The sequence below is a fragment of the Sitophilus oryzae genome, unplaced genomic scaffold (assembly GCF_002938485.1).
Source record: "Sitophilus oryzae breed Bouriz unplaced genomic scaffold, Soryzae_2.0 scaffold_1396_pilon_pilon, whole genome shotgun sequence".
Taxonomy (NCBI): domain Eukaryota; kingdom Metazoa; phylum Arthropoda; class Insecta; order Coleoptera; family Curculionidae; genus Sitophilus; species Sitophilus oryzae.
In genome coordinates this window covers 13,919,641-13,937,731 of record NW_022146055.1, presented here as the reverse complement: position 1 = coordinate 13,937,731, position 18,091 = coordinate 13,919,641, and the positions used below count along the sequence as shown (strand labels likewise).

At 35.8% G+C, this 18,091-nt stretch overlaps 1 protein-coding gene across 2 annotated transcripts in view; it reads right to left on the bottom strand.

Annotated features, from left to right (window-relative positions):
- The window catches only part of LOC115876069 (putative metabolite transport protein HI_1104), a 66,468-nt gene that overhangs the window by 12,201 nt on the left and 36,176 nt on the right, over positions 1-18,091 (bottom strand). For both annotated transcript variants that reach the window (XM_030891753.1, XM_030891752.1), the window contains 3 exons: positions 10,090-10,310; positions 1,962-2,163; positions 247-374 (listed from right to left, as the gene is read on the bottom strand). In XM_030891753.1, the coding sequence (XP_030747613.1) occupies positions 247-374; positions 1,962-2,163; positions 10,090-10,310 (551 nt within the window). The remainder of the gene's footprint in view (positions 1-246; positions 375-1,961; positions 2,164-10,089; positions 10,311-18,091) is intronic.

Sequence of the window (18,091 nt, the reverse complement as noted above, 5' to 3'; positions counted from 1 at the left end):
CGCATTTTCAGCTTGTAAATTTTTGTACCTTTACTGTTATTTTTTTGTCTAATTTGATCGGACTATATAAAATATGTTATGTGTATACTATGTATAAAAAAATGACACCGAAGGTGGCTTGGAAATGAAAATTGTAATTTTATATGTAAAATTATATGGTAACCATTTTCGATTATCATGTCTAAGTCTATTTGGCTCGTTTTTTAATTATACGGTATGTATAGTTTTTTCTATCAATATACTAACCTAAATCGTAATCCGGGAAGTAAATCTGGTAATACAAGTCGCAGTTGTATGCAAAGCACATACCACCGCAATGCCTAATTGAAGCAGCTAAACATAACATAATAATTCTGGGATCTGACACGATCGTCCTAAAAACAAAATTGTTATAACTAAGTAACAAAATAAAAACAAATCAGTAAAATATAAACTATGAAAAAAAAAAACGGCGTCAGGTTGGCTTGTAGATGACGATCGATAACATTTCCATCTTCATTTCCAAGCCATCCCTGTGCTGTTTTTCTTCGACTGTATGGTATGTGGCATGTTACTTATCGAACCATTAACAGATAGTCCATTTAAGAATTTCTTGAATGAAGCATTACCGAAATTTGAAACAAAGCATAAACTAAATAATTTTCTACAGGGTAGTCCGCAGGGGCGGATACAGAAATTTATTTTAGGGGGGGCCCAAATAAAAAAAATGCAAAATAAGCCTGTTAGGGCGCCATTTTTAACCAAAAAAGCCTAATATTTAACCCAATTTACAGATTTTATGGGGGGGGGGGCGGGCCCCATGGGCCCCCCCTCTGTATCCGCCACTGGTGGCCCGAACTGTATTCCCTAAACTTCAGCGGGATATTCTGCAGAAAAAATAAGCAAAAAAGTTCGTATAAATGTATGCCCTTAAATGCTTAGTTTCGGAGATTCGGTTTTCGGTGCAGAAGTGTCATTTTTATATCGATTTTTTTTAAATAATTTCTGAAGTAGCGTCAGTCAGAATTTTTTGACATGAGAAATTTGATTTTGATGTCAATATAATTCCTATTAATAGGGGGCGCCATCTACATGTGTTTTAACTGTTTTGAAGAGTAATAACTTTTCGTCTGTACCTGTATAAAACACTGAGTGAAAAAATATACATTTTCGTGAGTTTTTTCGTAAAAAATGTCTCTTGGTAAAAATTGTTACGAGCAACCGTTCTCAAGATATTTAGAATGGAAATAGTCAATACATGTCATTATTGACAAAAAATAAACGCGCGTTGAGTAGATAGTTATTTAACTGAAATAATACATTTGGGAAATTTTTATTTTTATAAATTAATCATAAACTTTTTGTGAAAATTATTAAATTATTAAATAATTAAATAGTTTCTGTTGAACTTTTGGCACAAAAACATTTCAAATTTATGATTTCAGGCTAATAGCTATTTAGTCAACGTGTTTAATTTATGTCAATGATGACAGGTATTGATAATTTCGATTCCAAATATCTCGAGAACCATTACTCGTAGCGAATTTTACCAAAAGACATTTTTTACGTAAAAACTTCTTAAATGAATATATTTTTACTCAGTAGTTATATACAGGTACGGACGAAAAGTTATTACACTTCAAACCAGTTATAAAATATGTAGGTAGCGCCCTATACAAGTAGGAGTCATATTGACATTAAAATCAAATGTCTAATGACAAAAAAATCCCAGACACCAATTTTCATTCAAATATTGATGTTACTTCAGAAATTATTTGGAAAAAATCGAAATAAAAATGAAACTTTTATACCCTGTATCTCTGAAACTCAGCATTTTAGGACATATACGAACTTTTTTACTTATTTTTATCTGCAGACTATTCTGGCGAATTTTCCGGAATACACTTCAGACCACCCCGTGTAAATATAAAATGTCGCATTTTTTAATTAATATTTTTGCTGCAAAAGGTCTGATATCTTACCACATTGTAACTTTTTTTGCATCCGGATTGTCTTGTCCAGCAGCATCCTCTCCGATAGATTGCCTTTCGGGTTCTTTAAGCGTAAACCATGTCAAGAAGGCAAAAATAAGAGAAATGATGCCGGCTACGTAGTAGCATATCCTCCATCCTAAACCCCATACGTTTGCGGGGGGCACATACCTTCCAACTGGAAACGCAATCCCTGAAAGATATTCGTGACACTTAATTTGGATTCTTAAACATAGCAATATAAAAGAAACTAAGCTTATTACAATAGATCACATACATAGGTACACTAGAGAAACGATTAGCCGAACAAAAGAATACGAACTTCCACTAACTGTAGTCTTTATTGACTTCGAGAAGGCTTTCGACTCGATATATCCTAAGGTAATAAATAAATAAATGCCTTTTTGTGTCAAAAATTTTTACAATTTGTAGACAAATGTAAAGTAAACAAACAAAAGAGAATACAAAACAAGTATACAAATTACATTGTCAGTCTTATTGTTTAAAATAAATATTTATAAATGTTTACAATGTCAAAGAATAAAAAAATAAAAATAAGATTCAAAAATATTTAGTAAGTTTATAGTAAATATGGTAATAGCCAGTGTTTACAAGATCAAATTCGATTATCAAAATTCATTTACTTGTCATTTAAAGTCATTTACGGCGTAGAAAGCTTTGTCTAGTAAATAAGGTTTCAAAGCTTTGCGAAATGAAGAAAATTATGTTATGGATTTTATTTCAAATGGCAGGTGATTGTGCATTTTTTTCGACTTGCATAATATTGAACTTTTAACTAACTCTGAGCGTGGGGTAGGTAGATAAAGATCTTGCTCCGCGTTCCTGAGTGGATAAGTGTGAGATGGCCTTTCTTGAGAAGCTGATACATGCTTACGTATTAAGCAAACGGATTCAAATATAAATAAGGAAGGAAGAGTTAATATTTTCAATTTTTTAAAAAAGTCCTAGTTATATAGCGTCGATATGCATGTCCCAATTCAGAGAATTGTCTACAACAACTACAACAAGCCCTACGAATTTTACAGATTTTACGACGTCAATGGTGGTTTTGTTAAGTACAAAAGGCTGCAGCGAGTGTTTATACGACAAAGTTTTAGTTTTAGAAATGTTGAGACTCGGGAGGTTCGAATTGCACCAAGATTTAATGGTGATTAAGTCATTTGATATAATCCTATGAAGTGCTGTGACGTCCTTGTTGCTCCATGTGAAGCTAGTGTCGTCCGCAAAAAGACATATTTTACCACTGATGTTTATGTTAGCAGTTAGCTAGTAATAAAAAGAGCCGTTAATAAAAAGAAGAAATAAAATAGGGCCTAGTACTGATTTCTAATAATTTCTAATTTCTAATAATTCTTTTTTTCGAATAATAGAAGCCCCAACGGAACTAGAAATAGACATGCCATATATAAAAACTTTTGCCAATATTGTATATATTAGATATCAAAGCAAGAGTAAGATATCAAAGCAAGAGTAAGAAGAATTCTGAACGCCAGAATTCCGAATTGCATTGAATTCCGCCAGAATTCTCAACTGCCAAAGGAGTGCAACAGGGAAACGTGACTTTTCAAATCAATTTACAGCAACACAAGAAGAAATCTTCAGTCAACTAGACTGGACCAATAAAGAATCGGAAATTGATGGAGAATATCTTATACCAATAGTCCTGGAAGTACTACAAGCACAAATTAACGAACTAAATACAGCCAGCAATAAAGTAGATTTCAAAATGAATTAATGATTCCAAACCAAAAACTAATTCTAAACGAATTAGTAGACAGAAAATATATTTATATAAATAATATAACACTGGAAATAGTGGGAGAATGTATATATTTGGGGCTACTAGTACAATGCTCATGATCATATTATGAGTACATATTATGGAAGAAACTGAATAAATAGATTAAGTCGATAAGAAAATAATATAGCGGATAAGAAAAAATATAGAGTGGATATGAAAAAAAGTGGTAATGGGAAGGAGACCTGTCAAGGACAGACAAGGGTCCGTTACAGTAGCCCCCCCCCCGGTTCTCCAAACTCTTTAATATTTTAGCACTGTATTGCACCCACCTAGCACTACCTAGCACCCTATTTACAGAGCTAGCACCACAACCCCTAGCGAGTTACAGGACATTTTTATTGGGGGGGGGCTAATGTAACGCTAGCCCCCCCCGGTTGAATATTTCCCTTAAAACTTTAGCACTGTATTGCACCCACCTAGCACTACCTAGGACCCTATTTACAGAGCTAGCACCACAACCCCTAGCGAGTTATAGGACATTTTTACCGGGGGGGGGGCTAATGTAATGCTAGCCCCCCCCGGTTGAATTTTTCCCTTAAAACTTTAGCACTCTATTGCACCCACCTAGCACCACCTAGCACCCAATTTACAGAGCTAGCACTACACTCCCAGACGAGTTATAGCATATTTTCACCTGGCGCACAGTGGGGCGGATGGCAATTCTAGTCGGACAAAACATCGGGTCCGTTACATTAGCCCCCCCCCCGGTTCTCCAAACTCTTTAATATTTTAGCACTGTATTGCACCCACCTAGCACTACCTAGCACCCAATTTACAGAGCTAGCACTACACTCCCAGAAGAGTTATAGCATATTTTCACCTGGCGCACAGTGGGGCGGATGGCAATTCTAGTGGGACAAAACATCGGGTCCGTTACAGTAGCCCCCCCCCGGTTCTCCAAACTCTTTAATATTTTAGCACTGTATTGCACCCACCTAGCACTACCTAGCACCCAATTTACAGAGCTAGCACTACACTCCCAGAAGAGTTATAGCATATTTTAACCTGGCTCACAGTGGGGCCGGATGGCAATTTAGTGGGACAAAACATCGGGAGCCGTTACAGTAGCCCCCAGTTCTCAAACTCTTTAATATTTTAGCACTGTATTGCACCCACCTAGCACTACCTAGCACCCTACTTACAGAACTAGCACCACAACCCCTAGTGAATTACAGAACATTTTAACCGGGGTGCCTAATGAGTCCGTTACAGTAGCCCCAGTTTGTCCAAACTCTTTAATATTTTAGCACTCTATTGCACCCACCTAGCACTACCTAGCACTCTATTTACAGAGCTAGCACTACACTCCCAGAAGAGTTATAGCATATCTTCACCTGGCGCACAGTGGGGCGGATGGCAATTCTAGTGGGACAAAACATCGGGTCCGTTACAGTAGCCCCCCCGGTTGTCGAAACTCTTTAATATTTTAGCACTGTATTGCACCCACCTAGCACTACCTAGCACCATATTTACAGAGCTAGCACCACAACCCCTAGCGAGTTACAGGATATTTTTACCGGTAGGGACTAATGTAACCTAGCCCTCCCCCGGTTGAATATTTCCCTTAAAACTTTAGCACTGTATTGCACCCACCTAGCACTACCTAGCACCCAAAGCTAGCACCACAACCCCTAGCGAGTTACAGGACATTTTTACGGGGGGGGGGCTAATGTAACGCTAGCCTCCCTCGGTTGAATTTTTCCCTTAAAACTTTAGCACTGTATTGCACCCACCTAGCACTATCTAGCACCTAACTTACAGAGCTAGCACCACACCCCCAGAAGAGTAATAGGTGGTTATAGCCAATGCACCGTCTAAAAATTTTTAAATAGAATATTTTAAGACGGTGGCCATAGTTAAGTCTGTGGTTATAGCATATTTTCACCTTGCGCACAGTGTGGCGGACGGTAATTCTAGCGGAACAAAACCGTTTTGTTAGAAATAAGCCAAATAATGTGTACTAATGAATTAATTGTAGGCATTCCAATAGATATAAAAATGCATCAATTATTTTTTGGTTATATATATTCTTTGTATGTCTTTCGATACATTTTTATCAACTAAAGGTCGTTTTCTGCTCAGCAAGGCAGAAGTTATACGAAAACAAAATATTTACAAGTGCTTATACATTCTATTCCAAAACCAAATTATGTTATTTACTTTTATACTACACGTATATTATTTGTTAAAATATTTCGTGCTTTTGTTCTGCAGATATCAAACTTTCACTTTTATTTATCAAATATCGATATATTGAATGATGTAGATCTTTTGAGTTACCAATAGTTACCAAAAAGTAGTAAGCAATTTTGATGCTAGAATATTTGTAGTTTCCATGCCCATATTTATTTGTACCGGGCGTTGCCAAATTGTTGAAAAAAAAACATAATTTTTAGGGGTCTCTCACCGATTCACCGGTTAGGTTAGGTTGAAGTCAGCTGCCAAGAATTTTTTGAAGCCCTCAAGAAAAAAAGGCGTTATAAAATCAACAGCTAAGACCAGTTTGACCGTTTTGTGGGATGTCGTGATACAATTTTTGGATCCCAACTTTCTTAGGGACAATAAAACGAAAGGTTTTGAAAAGACCCATTTGCAATCAAAAAATGTTGCTTTTCCTTAAACAATTTTCGCAAATAGAATAAATCGTGTCTAGAAGGCATTTTATTAGTGACAGGGAATTCAAGCTGAACTGGTGGACGCTTAAAAGTTTAATTTCAATCAGCTAGTATAAACACGAAACAAAGACTCGTTAAAGGGTTAATAGAAGACCTTTCAAAAGAAGATTGGGTTTTGCAAGTACTGTGAGCTTTAGGTCTAGTGGGAGTAGGGATGCTGCTGTAATAATTGTTGAAAACTCTGAAACTTTATCGAAAGGCACTGAGTTCAAAAAATCAATGAATGACACCAATAGTCAGTTCGGCAATTTTCCTCAAGACAAAAACATCCACATGATGTTCTAGATAAATAAAACATGATGATATGCAAAAGCCTTTTTTAAATTTCTTATAACTTCTAATAAAATTAAATGATTTATTACTAAGACAATATTTTAAACTTTTATTAATTCATCAGTACACATTATTTGGCTTATTTCTAACAAAACGGTTATGTCCCGCTAGAATTACCGTCCGCAACACTGTGCGCAAGGTGAAAATATGCTATAACCACATACTTAACTATGGCCACCGTCTTAAAATATTCTAATTAAAAAATTTTAGACGGTGCACTGGCTATAACCACCTATAACTCTTCTGGGGGTGTGGTGCTAGCTCTGTAAGTTAGGTGCTAGGTAGTGCTAGGTGGGTGCAATACAGTGCTAAAGTTTTAAGGGAAATATTCAACCGGGGGAGGGCTAGGTTACATTAGTCCCTCCCGGTAAAAATGTCCTGTAACTCGCTAGGGGTTGTGGTGCTAGCTCTGTAAATATGGTGCTAGGTTGTGCTAGGTGGGTGCAATACGGTGCTAAAATATTAAAGACTTTGGACAACCGGGGGGGGGCTCCTGTAACGGACCCGATGTTTTGTGCCACTAGAATTGCCATCCGCCCCACTGTGCGCCAGGTGAAGATATGCTATAACTCTTCTGGGAGTGTAGTGCTAGCTCTGTAAATAGAGTGCTAGGTAGTGCTAGGTGGGTGCAATAGAGTGCTAAAGTTTTAAGGGAAAAATTCAACCGGGCGGGGGCTAGCGTTACATTAGCCCCCCCGGTAAAATGTCCTGTAACTCGCTAGAGGTTGTGGTGCTAGCTCTGTAAATAGGGTGCTAGGTAGTGCTAGGTGGGTGCAATACAGTGCTAAAGTTTTAAGGGAAATATTCAACCGGGGGGGGGCTAGCGTTACATTAGCCCCTCCCGGTAAAAATGTCCTGTAACTCGCTAGGGGTTGTGGTGCTAGCTCTGTAAGTAGGGTGCTAGGTAGTGCTAGGTGGGTGCAATACAGTGCTAAAATATTAAAGAGTTTGGAGAACCGGGGAGGGCTACTGTAACGGACCAGATGTTTTGTCCCACTAGAATTGCCATCCGCCCCACTGTGCGCCAGGTGAAAATATGCTATAACTCTTCTAGGAATGTAGTGCTAGCTCTGTAAATTGGGTGCTAGGTAGTGCTAGGTGGGTGCAATACAGTGCTAAAGTTTTAAGGGAAAATTCAACCGGGGGGGCTAGCGTTACATTAGCCCCCGGTGTAAAATGTCCTGTAACTCGCTAGGGGTTGTGGTGCTAGCTCTGTAAATAGGGTGCTAGGTAGTGCTAGGTGGGTGCAATACAGTGCTAAAGTTTTAAGGGAAATATTCAACCCAGGGGGGCTAGCGTTACATTAGCCCCCCCGGTAAAAAATGTCCTGTAACTCGCTAGGGGTTGTGGTGCTAGCTCTGTAAATAGGGTGCTAGGTGAGTGCTAGGTGGGTGCAATACAGTGCTAAAATATTAAAGAGTTTGGAGAACCGGGGGGACTACTGTAACGGACCCGATGTTTTGTCCCACTAGAATTGCCATCCGCCCCACTGTGAGCCAGATGAAAATATGCTATAACTCTTCTGGGAGTGTAGTTGCTAGCTCTGTAAATTGGGTGCTAGGTGGTGCTAGGTGGGTGCAATAGAGTGCTAAAGTTTTAAGGAAAAAATTCAACCGGGGGCTAGCGCCACATTAGCCCCCCGGTAAAAAATAATCCTGTAACTCGCTAGAGGTTGTGGTGCTAGCTCTGTAAATAGGGTGCTAGATAGTGCTAGGTGGGTGCAATACAGTGCTTCAAAGTTTTAAGGGAAATATTCAACCGAGGGGGGCTAGCGTTACACTAGCCCCCGGTAAAATGTCCTGTAACTCGCTAGGGGTTGTGGTGCTAGCTCTGTAAATAGGGTGCTAGGTAGTGCTAGGTAGAGTTTGGAGAACCGGGGGGGGGGGGGCTACTGTAACGGACCCGACAGACAACATATTACACAAATTACCGCATGGCAACCATGTGGAATTAAGAGACATAGAAAAAGACCAAACCTAAGATGGGACCATTATACACTCACCGGCAAAAAAAACCGGCCACTAAAAACTAGTCCCAATTTCAAAGTTGGATTTCTCGCGAACCACTTATTAAATTTTGATGATTTTTTTTAAATTGTAAATTAATTCATTCTTAACGGATGCTACGTCAGCAATTTTTATTCCGAATTTATTTTGAGCATATACAGGGCACAACAATAAGACGATGTTTTTTGCCCAAACTTTGTAACACCCTGTAGGGTGCAGTAGCTGTAGTAGCTATTGCTAAATAATAATAAATCACATTGTAGCCTCATCTTTTGTGAGAATTTTGTTTTTTTAATCACGACATTATCTCTGTTTGTATTGCAGATACGCCGCTTTAAAACAAACGCCTCGAAAAAAGCTTTAAAAACAAATCCAACATCAGAACGTAGGTAAGTTTAACCTGAAAACTAACTAAAACATGAAAATTAAAAAAAAGGTAAAGACATTTTAAGACATTTAATATCTAGTGTCCACTCGCCTGGTGAAATTTCCCGTTTCCATATACCGATTCCAGGTATCCTGAACTGTTGTTCGAAATATACCCAGGGTATCGGAGACATAACGTTGACTTCGGCCATCCTCAATTAAAGCCACAATACGAGCAACATCCGTTACAGATAGCATTTTTTAATTTGACAACCGTTTTTTTCATATTGCAAATACTCACAACTCCGTTTTTGCCTATGTCGCCTTGATTACTTATAGTGCTTATACATAAAACTTTCTGCCTGCGAAGCATTTTTCCGAGACGTTCGTTTTAAAACAGCATATCTCCAATACAAAAAGAGATAATGTGGTGATCGAAAAAATAAAATGCTCACAAAAGATGAGGCTACAATGTGATTTAATTTAGCAATAGCTACTACAGCTACTGCACCCTACAGGTTGTAACAAAGTTCGGGCAAAACACTTCGTCTTATTGTTGTGCCCTGTATATGCTCAAAATAAATTCGGAATAAAATTCTGACGTAGCATCCGTTAAAAAGGAATTAATTTACAATTTAAAAAAATCATCAAAACTAATGAGTGGTTCGCGAGAAATCCAACTTTCAAATTGGGTCTAGTTTTTAGTGGCCGGTTTTTTTGTCGGTGTGAGTTTATTAATAAATTAGTAGGGATAACTTTGACCCGCATAAGTTTTTTGATCAAGAATACTTTTTATGGTGACAGATAACCAATTCGAACTTGACTTACATTTAATTTTTTTAACTGTCAATATTAAGCCTGTTTGATAACAAAAACTTGTCTCTCTTACGGTATCTATCATACTTTCTCCTGCTTACCGTATCCTCCGTAAATACCCCAATTAAAGATTGACATTACCAGGGCTCTTTTTGCTTCTGGAAAAATGTCGGACAGGATGCCAGTACTTAATGGATTGCATCCTGATTCGCCTGCAGCCATTATCATTCTGAGTAGTACCAGTTGCCAATATTCAGTTACTGCACCGCTGATAATGATAGCCACAGAAAATACTACAGTGCATACGGCTAACATCCTTACTCTAAAAAAATCGGTCAAAATGAAAATTGTATACACTGATTTGTATAACAAAACTTATATCTTAAACAATATTAACTTATTATACTAACAAAGAACGAAATAAAAATGATAATTTCTGTCGAGTTGATTACTATATTTCATATATTATCAAATATCGACCTTTTTTTATTGTACCGGGTGGCCAACTAAGAATGGACGCCGGCTGTATCTCAGAAACTACTTATCGTATAACTTTGGGAAAAAAATTCTAATAAGTCAATCGACCAAGAGAAATCGTTGGAAATTATTTTCAAGTTCGAAAAACGGCCGCTAGGGGGCATTTCTCTAATAGCCAATCAGAAAACAGGTTTTTTTTTTCAAAAATATGCAGGCGAACAGGTACTTTAAATATTACTATTGTAATCATCAAGAAATTTGTAATTTTTTTGATATAGAGTATTTTGCTTTATCTCATAAAATAAAGTGGTGGGGGAAGATTAAACTTGCTTTTATTAAAATAATGATAACTCTGGTTTGGGTTACGCGATTTAAACAAACTAGGGTTCGTTTAAAAGAGCTTTTCTTCCTTAATGATCCCCAGTAAAAATTTTGTATCCACAATTTTTTTCGTGGTAGCTAGAGGGCGCTGTTTGACATCATAATAGATATTGCGCTTTTGCGTAAAAAATTTAAATAGGAGGCTATATTTCTCTTTGCACTGTTAAATAGGGCACAAAATTTCCAAAATATCAGCGCAAATCGCAACTTTCTATCTGCTCTCTAACCGGAGATATTAAGAGAACAAATTATGTTAGGCTGCCGCTTAGGATTATATGGTCTAAAAATTATAGTACTAGGCTAGGAAACAAAAAGAGGTAAATTGGTTACGTCAAAATATCAAAACGTTTAAGTTCAGTTTTCATGCATCCGAATTTCGGGCGTTTTCTTAAAAAAATGACCTCATAATTATTTAAACTTGTTTATGTAACATTATCATCCATCCATATAATTTTTACGAATTTCTTGGTTAATTATACGTAATTAGTTCTCAGATTAAAATGTCCGAACGTCGAAGAATCAATAATTTTATTAAATATTTAGGAATTTTGTGCCGCCATATTGTTTTTAACAGAAAACCGCCGAATTTCGTATGGTCGAAAACTAGGGGTTTATTCATATAAGGTCATTTAGTTATTAAATCCAAGTTCGTCCTTGATTTCACTTGTTTTTGTGTTTTACCTGTTGTTTGTGTTATTTATTATTATATTATAAAGTTTATGTTGTTTGGGTCACTTTTCATATAGCACCGAACGAAGGTGCGAATCTTAACTTAGCTCGAAATCTGCCCTTGATGCAAGTAATTTAGCACCAAGACCGTTGGTCGGTAAATGTTTACGCATGAATTGTAGGATGGCGAATGATTGGACTTTTTTAATTATCTGAATGAAATGGATTATCCATAATTTCTAAGAAATGAATTGCCAATTTTGTTAGGGGATCCATCATGATGAAATTGCATTTGTTGCAATTTCATCAGCATGAATGCCGTTGGTGTAGTTGAGGCAGTGATGCCGCTATTGCCGCTTGATGGGGCTTCTTGGATACCACTTACTTTAGTAGATAGAGACGCTGGAGCGGCATATTTCCATAGCCAGTGTGGTCATCGGATATGCCTGGGTATTAATTTATGGGGTCGAATCAAGAACGAAACATGGATAGATAATAATTAAACGGTATTAAAATGAAATTAAAATATATGTTTTGATATTTTGACGTAACCAATTTACCTCTTTTTGTTTCCTAGCCTACTACTATAATTTTTAGACCATATAATCCTAAGCGGCAGCCTAACATGATTTGTTCTCTTAATTTCTCCCGTTAGAGAGAAGATAGAAAGTTGCGGTTTGCGCTGATTTTTTGGAAATTTTGTGCTCTATTTAACTGTGTAAAGAGAAATATAGCCTCATGTTTATTTTTTTTTCACAAAAGCGCAATATCTGTAATGATGTCAAACAGCGCCCTCTAGCTACCACGAAAAAAATTGTAGAAACAAAATTTATACTGGAAATCATTAAAGAAGAAAAGCTCTTTTAAACGAGCCCTAGTTTGTTTAAATCGCGTAACCTAAACCAGAGTTATCCTTATTTTAATAAGAGCAAGTTTAACCTTCCCCCACCACTTTATTTTATGAGATAGAGCAAAATACTTTATATCAAAAAAATTACAAATTTCTCGATGATTACAATAGTAATATTTAAAATACCTGTTCACCTGCATATTTTTGAGAAAAACCCTGTTTTCTGATTAGCTATTAGAGAAACGCTCCCTAGCGGGCATTTTTCGAACTTGAAAATAATTTCCAGCGATTTCTCTTGGTCGATTTACTCATTAGAATTTTTTTCCCAAACTTATATGATAAGTAGTTTCTGAGATACAGCCAGCGTCCATTCTTAGTTGGCCACCCGGTACAGGGTGTCCCAAAGTAGCGAAATAAGCATTCGGCATTTAACGTTTTATGTAAAACTGGCTAGGTATTTTTACACAAATGAAGAAGGAAATTAAAGATAAAGGATTATACTATATCCGTCTTGTAGCACATTTTTAGACAACTTCTATATTTTTTAGAATTTTGATGGTCACACATCAACAAAATATTCGTTATGTTTGGACTATTTTTATTCGAAAATAAAGACATAGTTTAAAATTCCGTTACAATACGGAAATAGTTTGAAGTTTTGTTTGAACACATTTTCATGGAAACTAAACGTATGTAAATACCTCAAGATTTTTAATGAATATGTGTTCACTAAATCAGTTACAATACGTCAGCGAAACTGACAGGACTGAAATATTATTATTTCTTATCGTTAGGTTTAATAGTTATTCAAAATGACCCATGAAATCGAAGCTAGTCTAATTGCAGTCCATTCACAAATTTACGATAACTAATAGGGCTTATGGTATGAAAAAAAAAATGGCAGAAACGTGTATAGGTTGGGTTAGTACAATCACCATTTCAAAGTATTTGATTTGTACTTACAGAAGTAACCTTTAATATTATCATAGTAGCAATTAAATGTTTAAGGTCAGTGGCTTGGCAAGATTATATAGATATGGAAATAGTTTTGTATAGTATTTCTGTTTTTAATAAAAGTAGGTAGTGTTTTATAATATACCGGGTGCGTTTCATAAGTGTACGGCATTTATATATAACGGCACCCCTATAACTTTTTTATTTTTTCAGATAAAAAAACGAGATTTGGTATGTTAGTGTATGACATAAATTATGATTGATTAACGTATTCAATTGTTTTCGGTCACTTCCTGTTTCACCGGAAATGACTACAACTTTTGATTTTTAAATAGCACCATCGGTATTTTTTTACTTTATTCGATAGAAAATGACACTCTGAAGCGGAAGACATATCATATGTCAACTTTTGACATATTCGCTCAAAAATAAATTGTATTTTAAATTTTAATCTAGAGTGCCATGGCTGTATTAAAAACACTAACTTTTAATCAAGGAGACTTGGAAAAATAAATTTGATCGTCTAATGTTTTTAATGTCTTGTCCTGGCCGGTTGAAAGATGCCCAAAACGTATTTTTAATCTCAATTTTTTCAAATGGAACGAGGGTGGCTCATTAGCATATTCGGAAAAAGCATTTTTTTACGAATAATTTGATGCCACATACTTGGTATTTCGAGTCAAATGGTCGTTACGACCCAAGGATACTATAGAAATAAGGATAGTTCGATTCCTATCTTCCTGTACTGTTAGTTTTTTTACGTTCTAGGGACCGAGTTGAAGTTCGCGCTAAAGATTTTAGACAGTGACAGTTATTTTTGCGTTTAAAGGACGAGCGCACAGTGCGGCGCAAGATAAATCTAGCGGGACAAAACCGTTTGGTTAGAAATAACCCAAAAATGTGTACTGATAAGAATAAATAGTACACATTCCAATTGATATAAAAATGCATGAATTATTTTTTGGTCGTATATATTCTTTGTATTTCGATACATTTTTATCAACCAACCATATAATATCGCTCCTGAGATTTTGTTCAGCTAGAACAACCATCCGCCGCACTGTGGAGCGCTGGTCCCTGCGTGACGTAAGCATCCAGGGTGACTACGATAACGGCGATTTGACGCGATCGAACAGTCCTTTACAATATATACAGTCCTTGGTTACGACCCGCATTTTACAATTTCAAATAAACCATATGCGAAAATGTCAAAAGTTGACATATGATATGTCATTCTATTCAGAGTGGCATTTTCTATCGAATAAATTAAAAAAATACTGAGGGTGCCATTTAAAAATCAAAAGTTGTAGTCATTTCTGGTGAAACCGGAAGTGACCGAAAACAATTGAATCTGTCAATCAATTCTAATTTAGGTCATATACTAATATACCAAATTTTGTTGTTTTAATTGAAAATATAAAAAAGTTATAGGGGTGAGCCACTTTTGAGACGCACCCGGTAGATAACGACATCAAAATATACAGTATCGACATCAAAATACCATAACTAAATATTTATATAAATCTTAAATTAAAATTTTAGCTTTATGCTTGTTTAAGTACCTAGCAGAACTATTGTAGCACTGAAAACTAAATTAGATAATTATTTTTAAAAATAATAATATGCTATTACATGCCACAAATAGGTCAAATTTAAACTGCTGTAAAAATATGAATCTGACAAAAAATGTGCTGTTTCATATTGGATCATATTTAATTTAAAAGACATTTAATTTTGTCAAAAATATTTTTTTCATTTCCTCAGCTAATTAATTAAAATTAATTTCTTTATATTTACGGAATTAATGATTACCATTTACGGAAATACACCTATTTGAATTTGTACTGTAGAAGAAATTTATATTGATAGATGCTCAAATGGAGGTATACAGCTATTTTTAAAATATTAAAATATTTTGTGATTTCAGTTTAAATATTTTGATACCTCAAATTATATTATCTCAGTCTTCTTTTAAATGAAATAAACCCTATATAAAACTATATACATTATTTTAGAATTAATAATATTTATATATGTAATTAGGCATGGTTTACTGTTCCGCTCAAGCGTTAACATTTTACTTCAATTTTCTAACAATTATCGTGACTAATAAAGGAAATAACATATAAAGGGTAAATAAACGTTAGTATAAACAATATTTTGTTGCTCTCTCTCTTCAGTCCTTCACCCTACGTGAGAGTATGGTGACATCATGTGTTGATTCCCCTCACTCGGGCCAAGTTGTTCGACACTGCGCCATATGTGGGGCTTCGGGTATGTTGCGACCCATTAGGGTTTTCTTGGTCTACCCACCTCTTAGGTGACCTTCCACGTGATCGTCTTCCCTCTACCTTCCCCTCCACCATCAGTCTCTCGATTGAGGTGCCACTCCTGGCAATATGGCCAAAATATCGGAGGATTGACTGATTTAATTTGGTAACCAGACGTGTCTCAATTTTTAGTTCTTCAATAATAGAAAAAAATGTTCGTTCGATGAGCCGTCCATGGTATTCGCAGCAACCGTCGATATACCCACACATCTCCAAGGCGTTTGTTTATTCTTTGCTTATCACTTTCCTTTAGTGTCCATGCTTCAGAGCCACACATAGCTATGGGGAAAATGAGGGAGTTTGCAAGTTTAGTTTTCCGTATGATTACTGAGGTCTTCCATATCTTAGTCAGCTTTGTTGTTGCATTCCTCGCCATTGCTTCTCTGCGCCTGATTTCAGTCTCGCATCCTCCAGAGTTTGTTATCGTGGAACCGAAATAGTTGAACTGGCTCACAACCTCGTATCCAGCTACGGTTCGGACATCAAGTTGGTTGTTCTCAGGTTAATCCTTCTGCCCCCCCACGGATATCCCACCGTTCCATTCTTCTATTATTCGACACATGATATACTCAGAGTTGATGTTGGAGGCAGATGCCGAATTCGGCCTATGTCCGAAATAATTAGACATATGGCGATTTGTCCATACTAAACTTGCCAGATGCGTGCTTATAACGTAGCTTATAATAATGCGTGCTTATAACGTATATAGTCTTTATATAACTTCTTTCCGGAGGAGGTTAATCTTTTTTTGGTATAATATAACAACAAAAGATTAACACCCTCCGCATAGAAGTTGAAACCAATGCAATCAAAACTCTTCCATGTAACTTTGTGGATATAGGTAGGTATATTTAATTATAATTGCCATATGTCTAATTATTTCGGACACAGGCCGAATTCGGCATCTGCCTCCAACATAAATATTAAACAGGATTGGCGAGAGTATACATCCCTGTCTCACAAGTGCGTTACTCTTGAAACCACTCAATAATGTGTTATTAGCTCTGATTTTAGCATTGTTGTTCTCATAGAGCTGTTTTACCAAATCAATGAGGTGAGGTGGAGTGCCCATTTCTAGTAAAATAGTCCAAAGTTAATTCCATTTTATCTTATCAAACGCCTTGGAGTAGTCCACGAAGCACAGGACACAGGTACACACATCTCGATGTTGTTGTTCTAGTGACACCAAAATAGTTTCGTTTCGTCGACGTTTCGACAAACATATTGTCACCCTCAATATTCACTAAAGTCAAGTTGACACGGTCACAGTGCCAGATCAAATTTGCTTGACCGTGACAACTAGGCTTTAACAATAAATCTGACTATTATTTGATCCAGATGCAGCAAAAAAAATTCACAGTCCTTTACAAAGATGCAACCGGGGGGGCATTGAAAATGATGAATAAAAACGTAAAAATATGATTAGTGTTAATATGAGTGTATTACATACATATGTTTAAATAACGAACAAAAAAAACAACAGATTTAAAGATTCACTGAAAAAGTAGTAATGTTAAAATTAAATAAAACATTATCAATAATAATTATGCGATCGCACGTATCCGTAAAAAAAAAGAAAGCAAAAAAACCTCGAAAAAACAAAATAACATACAAAACATCAGGTTAACATGATGACAGATCATGATCAATCACAGATAAAGAATTCTTACGGAAAGTTACACTTTACGATATAATTTTTTAACTGTCAAAGGCAAACCCCATTTAAACACAAAACTTTTTAATACCTACTACTGTATCTAAAAGACTTTTTTTTTTAAATTACTAAATTCTTAGCCACTCTTCTGTTTTTCTTGGCTGTTGTGCGTCACGTCACAGATTAACAGGCCCACGTTTGCACCACAAGGCAATGCTGCAGACCACTAGGTAGACCGGTCGTAGAAATTTATGTTATACAACTTGTAGTCAATCTACACAAATATTATCAAAAACTTTTTTTCTTTTAAAATGTGTTCAGATTTCAAACCAAATTACAGTAGCTTGTAAATTTATGTTTATATTTTATCTAGCGCCTAATATTATTTTGTGTTTATATTATATTAATACATCATGGAATTTGTATAAACAGTAAAGGTTCATTTGACTTAGGTTGTGATTATGCTGAAAAGCAAATATGTAAGCAATTTACAACTATTTCAAATAAATTGTAGGGTTCACATCATGCTTCGTTAGCTTCCATTTTATTTGGATATATAAAATAGAAGCTAACGCTTTTGATGAGTTCATCTCACAATCTGTATTATTAAATAAAGTGTGGATGGATTGTTAATAATTTTATAAGAATGAATTATATTTATCTTTACGATATTACAAACATAAATTATAATATTTAAACGAACTAAAACAAACATATTTTCACGTTTATTTTCAAATATTTGTCATAAGCCTTCATTATAAAAATTTCTAATAAAATCAGTAGATAAG